The sequence below is a fragment of the Manacus candei genome, unplaced genomic scaffold (assembly GCF_025592945.1).
Source record: "Manacus candei isolate 608988 ecotype Guabito, Panama unplaced genomic scaffold, ASM2559294v1 h1tg000067l, whole genome shotgun sequence".
Taxonomy (NCBI): Eukaryota; Metazoa; Chordata; class Aves; order Passeriformes; family Pipridae; genus Manacus; species Manacus candei.
The window spans coordinates 8,989,691-9,002,534 of NW_026138115.1; the positions used below are offsets into that span (position 1 = coordinate 8,989,691).

Consider the following 12,844-nt stretch of genomic DNA (forward strand, 5'->3'; position numbering starts at 1 on the left):
TGCTTTTCCTCAAGGTTTCATGAATTCCAGTTTCTGGGTAGTTTTAGGTTCTGGGTCAATGTCTAAATTTGGGACAGATCAGGAGTTAAAATGGAAGTATCCAGTGAAAAGAAGACTGAAAAAACAAAAGTCCAGCCTTATTGATATTTTTTGGTTGAACTGTATTCTGTCATGTTTATCTATAGAACTGGAACCCAAATCACCTCTGCTAATTATTTTTAATTTGACTTTAAGACTGCCTTTTCTTTAGAAAGAGTACAGCCATCTCATTGAAACATCTCATTCTTGCCCAGTCAAGTTGGACCCTTAAAGAATTCAGGATCACTTAAAAAGATCCATAGTGAACAGATCAGGAGGATTAAAGGTTTGAGATGCTGCTGAATTGGCAAGGGACTCACCTGCTTTCTAGTAATTGCCAAAGTACTGCCTTGGTCTAATCAAAGATGAAAAGTCATAGACATATTTCCATTGTCTTGGTCCATTTCCATGGACCAATTAAAAAATCACTAACTAAAAGATTAAGAAAAGAATGTTACAGCTTCCCATCCACAGTTTTGTCTGTGGCCCTTCACTTTTTGCTTCTTCAAGACCCAAACCAATGCTGGCATAAAGCAAGGATTCATCTTGCTTCTGGCACATTTTCCCATTGAAACTGACTTCCAACAAAAAATAAAAAGTAAGATTAACTAAAATGGCCAGTAAGCTCTACTGAGATATTCAGAGATGAGCTGTTCTGAAACTAGCTAAAAATAAAAAACCCAAATCAAATAAAGCTATATATTCTGACCCTTCCAGACTGACAAACCTACACCAGTTGGTGCCTCTCCCTCTACTGTACTGATCAGAAAGTTTGAACAAAATAGGATCATTAAGACCCATCCAGTGCATAAGAAATTAAATTTGCATTTGCATATAAAGTATGGAAAACAGATTCATTTTTTCCATAGGAAAGAATCCTGGAGTCTCATGGAAGTTTGATGACAGATTTTTTGTCAAAGACCCAGACATCCTAAGCATGTAGAAACACAGGGATTTACGTGGGAAAGACAAATAAAAATCTTCAGCCCTGAACCCAAATATTGAAAAGAAAGATATGAAATCCCCATAACAGATAAATTATCCACTGACATCTGCTAGTAGAGACTATTTCTGATCCCTGGCGCTGATTATCCTATACTCACAGACACATTTGATCTTAGCTACCGTAAAATGTTACCACAAAAGCTGTTTTCACAGCAAATTACATTGTATAAACTTATATAAAGCCATTAAGGGTTGTGCTAATATTCACATTAATGAGGAAATAAATAGGTCATATTTTATTCACAAATTGATTTTAAAATCTTAGTTTACAAGCTATTTTTGCTGCCTCTACCAGTGAGCAAGACACCAAATAGCTCCTATTCAGAGTGTAAACCTCATTTATCATGCAGCGGATGGGCCTTAGTGACTTCATATATTTACCGGCTTTCAGAGCAAGGTTATTTAATTTTATCTTATCTATTTATGTATGAATTTATATTTCATGAGAAAGGCTTTGGGATCTTAGGACTAGCCTACTACCAAATACGTCACCTGATACAGTTGTCTGCTTGGAAAAGCAGCATGTAGATGTGTAAAATTACACTGGTAAAATCAGAAAAACTTTTCCAAAGTAGAATTGTAGGATGCTGGATTGATCTGGGTTTGCTTGGGTTTTTTTGATCCTTCCACTTTTCCAGTCCTCACAGCCAACAGAAGAGTCTCATAGGCAGAGACACAAGAAATAAGGTAAAATCTCATTATAGAAAGAAGAGGAAAAAAAATCAAAAAGAAGAAAAGAAGAACAGAGAATCAAGAAGACTCAGAGAGACTCCAGCCAATTAATTCCAAAGCTATAAAGTTAAATTAATTACACACATACCCACCAGTCTGCACACCTGCACACTCACATGCACACACAAAAGAAAAAGGAAAAGAAAAACAAAAGACTTCCAGAATTAGAATTGTGACATCACGGCAATGGTTAAACCAATTAATAAAACTGAAAGAAAAAGGAGAGAGGTGTAGAGCATTGGCTGTTGGAAAAAGGCTCTGTTCCCACAGTAATTAAATACAACAAGAATATTACTGATAAGATTGAATCATAATTAAGGAAATAATAAAATAAAAAAGGGAGAACAGAAAAAGAAAAAAGGAAAAGGGAGATGAAAGTAAAGTTATGCCACAAGGTTTTATTATTAAATCAAACTGAAAAAAACACAGAAAATTAATGAAGTGGAAATGAAGATATTGCAGCAGGGATAAATTCCCGTCAACTAATGTTTTTTCACTGTCCTCTAGGTACCAAGATCCAGAATAGGTGGAGAAACTTTAGCAATTCCACTGAGCTTCCTCATTTCTCCAACACTCTCTCCCATCTGCCCGTCCCAATGAAACAAAACCAAATTCTCCCCAGCATTTTCTCCCGTTCACCATTACCTGCCGCAGGTTGCGTGTCACTTTAACGTCGTGCCACGCGTTGTCATTGAACTTGCCATTGACCGGCTCCACAATGGCCTCAAAGGCCCCAGACCCCAGGTTAATGACCAACGAGACCGCACCGTCTTTCAGGGCCAGGTTGACATAATCCGCTGACTTGCCGGTGTGCAGAATGAGCCCGTTGCGTTGCCATGTCTTGAAGGAGAGAGTGATCTCATCGCTGCTGCTCTGGATGGGGTTCTGCGACAGGTCATAGCAAAGGTATTCGGAACCACGGAAAGTGGCCATATTCTCATCTCGTGCTGGAAAGGAAGGGGAAAAAAAAACCTATTCAGCAGTCAACCAAGAAGAGATTTAAGGTTGTCATGAAATTTCTAAGCAATCCCACAGCACTGTTTACTGTACAGCTATATATCATGGCATGCTAATGACTGTACAGATCCTTTTCTAATATGACTATCAAGAGAATTAACTTCAGGGTCCTCAGTACCGACAAATTTCACTGCTGTGTTTTCAGCTTCACTGCAGCACTGTCACCATAGGGACCATTCAACAGTATGCAGTGAAGTCTAGGAAAAACATTTAAGGACTGCTAATAAGGCATTTCACATCCTTTTTGGGAGAATGATGGAAAGCTCTACTATTGTCAACACGACCACCACATATGTGTCATTTAAAAAGTCTTCACCATTTCCCAAAAATCAGCATTTTAGATTCAGCACTAATGACATCTGAACTTATTTAACCCATCTGACAGGCAATTTAAGAGACACATCAGAATATAATCCTGACGGAGTTGCCCCTTTTTTCAACTGAATGAGAGACCAAGCAGGCAAGAGAGCCACATGAAGTGTCCTATAGATTCCTTCTCCAACAGTATGAGGGAAGTCCACATAAAACATTTTGTCCACAGATGTAAGTAATGTTGCTGGCAAACACATCTGAGAACTTTGCCTGTCTGATCACCTTGTCCAGGAAATCTGTACTAGACAAGCACATCTCCTTCATACAGCAAAAATAAACACGGGGGGATTATTCACAGCACATGACGTAAAATATTTCCTCATTAGGAAAAAAAATCTCCTATGTACAGTAAGGAAAGCCAGTACACTAATTTCTTAGCAACTGGAGGCAGCATTTGAATATCACAAAAATCCTTTGTGTGAACTAGAAGTCTGCTTCCCAGTACCAGGTGTTCCAGTCCTTCAAAGCCAGTTCTGCTGCCATATTGCACTTATGTGACTTGAGCCAGTTGCATACCCCGGTTTTGTCCAGTGGAAGAAGTGTAAGACAGTGATAGGAAAGCTTGCAGGAGGGCTGTCTGTAGCCCATTCCTACCAGTGCCATCTGGGGGAAAAGAGTCCCCCCACTCAGAAACGCAGCACCTTCCTGACTCCCAGCTGTGAAAGCAAGTCTGAGCAGTAGACAGTAGAAGCAGTCAAGCTATCATTGCTTAGAAGCTACTGCATAAGGCAAGGGCTAGTCCTATTTCCATTGACATTAATAGTATTTTTTTGTTTCATTTTGTCTCATTTAGTAATCCTAATACAGATGAGACAGAATTTATTAGTACAAGACTGAAAGGAAAATACTTGCTGTCACAGCCATTCTTGGAAAATAACTACATAGTAAAATCTATTCCCTCACAGCATAAAACAATGGTGACAAAACAGTACAGTGTTCCACCTTGTACATATATCATTGTCAAGTGATAGGTCTGCTTTAAGCAGAGACTTCTGCAGCAGTATGTGTGTTAGTACTTAAGTAAGCAGACCATGTGTCCATATACTCCTGCAAGCAAACAGGAGCCAAATTACTCCATGCAGCAATACACGCTGGGAGCCAAGTGGCTCAAAAGCAGCTTTTCAGAAGAAGACCTGAGGGTCTCAGCACACAAGTTGAGCACAAGTCAGCAGCACTTGCCCTTTCAGCAAAGGGCAGATGCATCCATGGCTGTATTAACAAGAATCAGCCAGCAGGCTGAGGAAAGTGATTCTTCCCCCAGTGGACACTTATGAGATCACATTAGGACTGCTCTGTCCAGTATTGAGTTCCCTCACATAAAAATGGCTTCAGCGTACTGGAGTGAGTCCAGCAAAGAGCTGTCAACACACTCAAGGCACTGAGGTAGGTGAGGTGTATGGAGAACCTGAGAGAACTGTGTTTGTTCTGCTTCAAGGAGAGACAACTCAAGGGAAATCTTAGTGTTCTCTGCAATGACTTAATGGGAGATCATAGAGAAGACAGGGCCAAATTCTTTTCAGAGGTCTGCAGAAGAAGGATAAGAAGCAACAGACACAGCTGAATACAAGAAATTCTCATTCCATACAGAGGAATGTTTCATCTTGAGGGTTGTCAAACACTAGGAAGGGCCCAGAGAGACTGTGAAATTTCCATCTTTAGAAATATTAAAAACTTGATTAGGCACAGTCCTGAGCCGCCTGCTCTAACTGGACTGTCTCTGAGCTAATGGTTGGACTACAGTCTCTGGATGTTCCTTCCAAATTATTTGGTTCTGTGATTCTATTCTGAATACATTTAACTACCAGCAAGAAGTGCTGAATGTTTGTGTCAGTGTTAAACCAGCCTAAGCACAGAGGGTTGCTATTGATTGCAGTTCTGGAAGTCAGAGCTAAGCACTTAACAACCCTTTCCCACTTTGATAATTCCCCTGCCTAGTCAGTCCTGATCCATCAGAAGAGAAAGTGTTACAATCAAGTTAGACACATGCTCTATGTACCTGTGGGAAATTCCCATCAAATAGCCAGTGAGGGCAGGAGTCAAACACAATCGTTATGAGCCTTTTCCCCACAACTGTAGATGTACAAAGCACTGAATACATATTTGTCGTCTTTGGGAAGGGGGGCATGATGGGTTGATTGTTCACTCAGTACAAGAAATATTACTAGGGCTCATTTACCCTTTCTCAGTCACTGAAATGAAATCTTACTGATGTACTCAGTACAAGGAGAAGGCCAAGAGCATATTAGAAATCTAAATAGTAATTCAGGGCAACTACTGCATACTCATCAAAATAGAGCAGAGCAAATTCAAAGAGATATTACTCTGACTTGTACCACTGGTTTTAATATAAAGTGCCATCAACCCACCTCTGCATGCAACTACATCATCTGCCTGTTCCCTCCAGTCATCTGCTGCTGACCCTTATTACAGATGGGATTCTGCACCTTATCCATCTTTGTATCCTTCCTGTACATGGGAGAATATCATTTATTTCTGTTTCATATGTTGTTAAGGGGATTTTTTCTTCCTTCTGTGGCTGCTTTCGACAGACATTCGAATTTGCAGATCACCACACACTAAAATCTCTCTGGGGTTCACTGGGCAATCCAAAGTCATGCCTGTTCAACACACGTCTCATAAGCATAACTCCCAAGGTCAACACACTCTCTCTAAAACTGTGTCCCCCAAATCACTGATTCCTCAACAGTTTACCAGTGGCCATGTGGATGACTGGTTTACCAGTCTCATGAAAGGCTTCAGCGGTCAGAGCCTAAGCTGTGCCCTGAAGAGTTTTACTGCATATTTCTCCAAGCTACTGCACAGTAGCCTGTGTCAGGCCACATGAAAGGCTTTTTACCAAGCATGGCTTCTCCATACTGTCCAAACTGTTAGGATGCTCTGACATACATGACAGCTCTAACCAAAAAGCATATGAAAATTACCAGAGGGCACAGAGGGGGAAAAGGGATATAGGCTCTCTCCACAATGAATGAGGAGAAAAAAGCCCTGAGTAGGCTGCAGGTCTCACAGTATTTCTGTATGCTTTCAGGCACAGTCTGGTGATGCCTGGAAGACCAGAGAGCAGTGAAACACTTGTTATTTGTTAGCTCATGACCCTTGTGCTGTACATTTTTGAAGGTTCCACAAATAGCACTGTGATATTTAGGGCTTCTATATTCCTTAAACGGTGGTAGTGTACCAAAGAGCTTCTGCACAGCAACACTGCTAACCCAGAAAAGCTAAACTCAAGGCCCAACTCAAAGTCAACAGGAATCCAGGTTTATGTTACATGAAGCAACAGATCAAACCTTGATTTTTCTGTGATGTGAAACCCTGTATATAGTAGGTGGTGTTTACTGGAATTGATGATCTAGTTGTTCAAGCGTGACAATGCAACTGCATGAAATAACATTTACTTAAAACAGAATTTAGGATATGTTTGAAAACTATTGATTTATGCATCAGTTGCATGATTTCATTTTTAACTCAGTTAATACTAAACAGATTTGCAAAAATCAGAATTGGAAAGCAGGTGAGCACATGTAAACAATCAAATATTCCATTTCACTTGTTAATATTAATCTAAGCCCATTATTTGCTTCCTAACTTTTTCACATAACTAAATTCACTGCAGCAGGTGGGATTTTTAAAGATCCAAGACCTGTGAAAAATTCCACATTCAGACTTAAACCCTTGACATATTCAAGACTCATAGAAATCACCAGAATAGAAGCAAAACCCAGAATCTTCAAACTGACTTACACAGACCTTTTCCTTGAAAGAATGGAGATACCCATGACTTTACGTGGTAAAATGTTACCCTTTTCTGACCAACTGCTAGCAGACACACCTAGCATATTAAGCAGTTACCATAACCACCCCACTGCAAAGCCATTTTTGCAAGTCTCAAACCTATACCTGTTCAAATTCCCCAAACAATCATCAGTGCCTACTGCAGGTTGATAGCAAGAACAGAAACAAAAACACTGCAAATAAGTACCTAAGCCAAGTTCCTGGCTCTTCTCATCCCTGGTGAAACCCCAGAGCTTGCTGAGTCTCAGGTTCCCAGGAGAGGTAAAGACTGAGGATCTTTCCATATACTGTATAGCTATACTGCTTGATCAGGAAAGCCAGATGGTAATTTTAGCTTCAGTTTTTATGTGCAATGCTGTTGCTATGTGTTCCTGTCAGAGCTCTTTCTACAAAGGAGGACTCAAATATTCAGAATTCACGGCATCACTAGGAGGTAGGAAATCTTGACAGTTTGATTTATGTCTGAGGAAACCAACGCACCAACATTTAATGGATTTATTCATGGCCACTGAGAAAAATCAATAGCAGACAATGCATTTGAGTTCAGAAGCTCCTATCTCCCCATCCTGGGCTCATTCCAGAGGTTCTCATACATTTGTGGAGGGAAACCAAACTCCTATTTTTCTCCAGTCCTACCAGGAAGTCATCCTAGCTAAGAGGTGAAGCAAAGCAGCCTCCAAAGTTCTGGATGATGCCTGAAAATAAATACTTCATGACTGTGAAGTTGAAAACAGCAAACTCTAGAAGCACTAATTCTGCTCAGGGGCATGAAATTTAATACTCAACAAAAGCAGCATCTCATGTAACAGGATTTTTGGCCTCAAACACAATTAAGAAATATTTAGAAAAATATAAAATGGGCAGTGACTTTCCTGAAGTCTCCTGAAGAAAACTTCAAGTAGCTCTCCTAAAACCAAGAGTCAGCTGCTGACCTTCTCACCTTGTGTCAAAACCCACTACATTACAGGTGTACTCTGAGGCTCTTCCTATTTTACTGGGGTTTGGTTTACAGTCAACATCAGAGCATATCTTCTGCTAGTGAAAAAAGCAAACTCTCTGCACTGCTTCAAAATTAATAACCACTCCATTGTTCAGTGAGATTTACTTTACCTGAGCGGTTTGTTGTGCTTTGCACAGAAGAGCTGGTGCTGTGTGATAATCCAGGAATGGTCTAACACTGCCATGCATCAGGCTTCTGCCAAAGCAGTGTGCATTAATGATGTAGGCAGCAAAACAACTGGGTAGTCCCTTGATGTTCTGCCAAACAGAGGTCAACAAGGAAAATAGTATTTACAAGAACCTTTTCTCCCTATCATTTAACAGCTCTCTAACTTTGGAAAATTCTACAGTTATACTACTTGTCTTAAGACTAAAATGCTTCCAAAGTTGGCCACTAACCACAGAATTGTTATCAAAATAGAGGACTACCACTAACCATGGCAGGAGGAAATGAAAACGAAAACAACCCAAAACCCACCAACCTCACTGTAAATCCAGGACATCTATGAAAAAATATCAACATACTCAAAAGGTATCATGGATAATTAAGTTAGTGCATTAAAAGATATATGAGTGTTATAAAATACTGTTATGCAGAAAATCTACTTGCACAGAGGCAAAAAAAAAAAGAAAAAAAGAAAAGCCAGAAGTTCTCACTCTTGGCACTAGTACTGCTGGTTGAATGATGGACCCTCCTCAACTGAGGCCATGCTCATGGAATCAGTAGAGTATTACAGCAGAGCTGTAAACTTACTATGGCTCTGAACTTACTGCACTGGGGTATCAGTTGTGTTTTCAGTAGCATGACATTTAACACAAGGAAACTAATTTATTTCTGATGGGATGACTGACTAATATCATGATCCCAGCAAGTAATTGAATTGGGTGGTTCTGGGAAGAAATTTTGTGACAATCTTCCTGTACTGCTAAAATTAACAGCTATTCCAGCTTGGTAACTATATATCTGGATATGGACTTGACTAAACATCTTTGTGCCAGTGGTATATCTTTTCCTCCTTTCTACACTAATTCTTACACCATAAACAACAGACTTAAAGTTTTAAAATTCTAACTGAGCTGTAGGAAATTTTTTGACCCAATTCATAACGTCTGGAAAGAATAAATTCTACATATGAACCACATGAACTAAACAGGAAGTAGACTTAGAAGTTGTTCTAGACGATGAGCCACAAGAGATCAAGGCATCACGTCCCAAAGAATGGGGCAGCATTCCAGTCTGGGCAAACCCCCATGAACTCTATTAGGAGCTAATTCTGTTCTGGACAGAAGGGTTGTCCTGGGAGTCATCTATAATAGCTATCATCCTCAACAATGTTATACAACATTATAGAACAATGAATAATTTATGTTTCAAATCACTTTCACATGTATTTGATATTCCCTCAGAAGTTAGGGGAGGAGAAACTGTATGTCAAACATCACATAAAACGAGTCCACCAGCACCTCTGAAGGACAAGAAAGGTGAACAATTTTCATCACCCTCTGAAACAGTTGTCCAGTGACTGAATGCTGAAACCTTAATTGAAAGCCCTCAGATGCAGTCAAAGCAGCTCACCTAGATTCATGCTATTAAAACAAAGCTGGATAGTATACTAAAAGTCAGGCTGTTATTTTAAAGACATGGTGACAGATTCCAGTAATAGCTAAACAGCATCCTCCATTAAATTGTCGAAATCCTCATGCTGCATTCCTCCTCTCTAGCCTTTGGACAGGAAAAATAATACATACAAATAGTTGATTTTTTTCTAGTCTAATCATTCTTCATATCACCTGATTGAATCAGTGACACCGCTCATCAAACTCACTAATAAGATCCCATGCTTTCTCCCTCCCAAACACGCTTTTGTGCTCTCAACAGTCAAAAGTAAAAATTGGTTTGAAAAGTCTTACAGAGCTTATTTATTTAAATACATTAGAAATAGTGCACAAAACATTCATCAGTGCATGAAGCATCTTCTAAGCATTACCAACAGTGATACTGATACGTGGAAGCTTTGACAGACATATCACATCCTGCATTGATACTCCACAAACTGTAAAGTAAGAACATGTAAGTCATCTTAATGTCATAATGAGATGACTGAACTGATTGCATTGATAAATCCTTAGAAAAAGAATATTACTTCAAATCTCAAGGAAATTATGGAGATAAATTTTCAGAAGGAAAAAAATTGTCCGTAAAATCATAGAATGATGTTATAATGGAGAAAATTAAGTACTCAGCTGAGTCCCACAGTAAAAAAAGTGGTCTCCCAAATGCTTACTAACTTTAAACCATTCTGGGTAATGTTACATTTTTCAGAAATAGTGTCATTTATTGTTTCTTCAGGCATTCTGATTCTCACCTAATATGTAACTTGGAAGCAGAGAAGAATCAGCACAATATCAGAGTGTAGGTAAGAATTAATGTAAGACAACATCTCTCATCATGTTTAAGAGATGCAGAGAGTAACATTAGTCCAGGAGCCCACAGCAGAGGTGAGATGAACTCAACAGTCAATGTTATTTCAGTGCCAAACTCAAATTTTCACGTAGTGTAGCTGCTCTGATCTTACACAAAAAGCTCTATCACTTCACCAGTAAGAGCAAAGGAAACATTAATATTACACCAGAGAACATCAAGTGCCTAGCATGAATCATGCCCTCTCTGCTGTTATCTGCTGCTTTACACGTTACCCTTTGAGTCTAAAGGAGAATGTTTGCTAAAAGGTCCTCAAATTTAAGCCCAGAAGAGATCAAGGAGACTTGGCAATACAATGAGTGTTCAGGGGGTTTTGTCAAACCTAACTAATCTATTATTTCCCTGTGCAGCAAAGCTGTTAATGAAAACAGGAAGAAGATCTGCTTTCCCTAAAGATATTGTACGAGAGCTCTGGAGCTGCACGTTCCACCTCTGTCTGCGGCTGGCTGTGTCCTTGAACGATGCTCTCTGGGCTGGCTCCAAGACAGAAGAGGCTCTGACCCTCGGGATTGCAAACGTTGCCTAAGAGATCCAGAAGCAGCCCTGCAGAGTGACTTAGCTCACCTGATGAATTTGGACCACTACACAGCAAAGACTGAGAGCAAAGGGAAGGAAGAGGGATAACAGTGCCTTAATCTTTAACTCAAAAAAAAGGAGAAATTTCCCCTAAGGCTCCTGATCCTCAAAATAGTTGACATGTACTAAATGTATAAAGTGGTTTCCATATATCACTTTCACATATGTGATAGAGCTAGTAGTCTGTTAGAAGCATGACTGCCTTAAATTTCTAGAGTATGCACCTATTAAATATACAGTTGAAGTTCATATCATCTAAACAAAGAAATATTCATACAAATGAAAGCTATTTTGCTTCCCAACACTGGAAGTCTCCTCTTCACTCAACAGTATATTGCTATCCTTTAACAAAATCTCTTCTGAGACCAAAAAAAGTAAATCAGATACATCACACAAAATCTCCTACTTTGTCCACATATTTAACAGAGAGATTATTTAAACCTAGATTTGTCAATAATATGATCCACAGATTCCTTACTGACTCTCTAAACCACATTTTCTGTCTTTTTCTAAAGGGAAACAGAAAACAAGTGTCTGGAAAATTTGTTCCAATATCACACAAAAGAGCTGAAAAATGCAATCATAAAGACTTTTTTGCAAAACTGTTTTGATGATAAAAGTACTAGTACTACAATAATGAAAATTAATAAATAAGATGACATATGTCTACAAAAGATTATAGCACATGGTTGGCAACATAATTTTATAAATTGCTCACCAGAATTGATCTAAATGACAAACTAGAGATGTGGAAGTCAGAACACAAGCATTTTATCCTCAACTTTGCCACTGATTTACCGTGCAACCTGAGGCACTTAATTAACCTCAGCTGTCTCCATCTGTACTACAAAGAGAACAAAAATATAGGTTACGTCCTTGAGACCTACGGGAAAAGAATGCCCTATGAGTTTAATAAAACTTCTCTGCAAATCAAGAAATGTTCCATACTTGTGAGGAAAAGCCACATGCCAATCCAGTGTATATGCAGTGTACAATGTCCTGAGCATACTCCTCTCCACCTATTTTTCGTTGTTCGCTAAATATAAACAAGTGTACTGGTAACAAACACTGTACTGGTATCAGTGAGTGATGTTGCATTTTCTGCCAAAGAAACCATAAAATCCAGATACTGGTCTGACTGTGGCACTGTGTACTTAGAGTTGTGATGTTATTTATGCCCTGATCAACTGGCCAAAGGGACTAAAAAACCAATCCTATGGCAATGTCTTCCTTAATCCAAAATGAAATTTAAAAACTTTGGTTTACATTTCCTTAAAAATGCATTTCTTAAAAAACTAGAGCTCAATTTTAAAATAAAAGCATGAAACATGTTTATTTGAAATGAAAGAAGCTGAATAAATCAATTTTAAAAATAATTTGCCTGAAAGAATTTGATATAGTCATATAAATTCACAATTTGTTTTGGTTGGACAAAGTCTATTTCTTTTCATTTCTCTGAACCATTTGTCTACTCTCTCAGCTCCAGAAGGTAGAGAAAAAGCAGGGTGTTGCTACTAATTCTGTCAAAAGATACTATTATGACGAGCTGGGCATAAGACCTCCCCTATATTCCTCACTGCTAAATATAGGTGAGGGCAATTCTTTATGTAATTCTGCTGTACTTGCTTTTTCTTATGCTTTTATTTCACTCTACATTTCTTATAGTTTTCTCATTTTCCTGATGCATCATTCTAAAACTTAAGGATGCCAGTCTATGAACACACCACCCAGTAGAAATGTTTCCCTACAGTCTGAACATTCAGGAAAGTG

The 12,844-nt window shown here is 38.9% G+C and overlaps 1 protein-coding gene across 25 annotated transcripts in view; it reads right to left on the bottom strand.

Moving 5' to 3' along the window:
* Positions 1 to 12,844, bottom strand: part of NRXN3 (neurexin 3) — a 1,015,491-nt gene that overhangs the window by 726,259 nt on the left and 276,388 nt on the right. For all 25 annotated transcript variants that reach the window (XM_051806312.1, XM_051806340.1, XM_051806317.1 and 22 more), the window contains one exon: positions 2,461 to 2,762. In XM_051806312.1, coding sequence (XP_051662272.1) covers positions 2,461 to 2,762 — 302 coding nt within the window. The remainder of the gene's footprint in view (positions 1 to 2,460; positions 2,763 to 12,844) is intronic.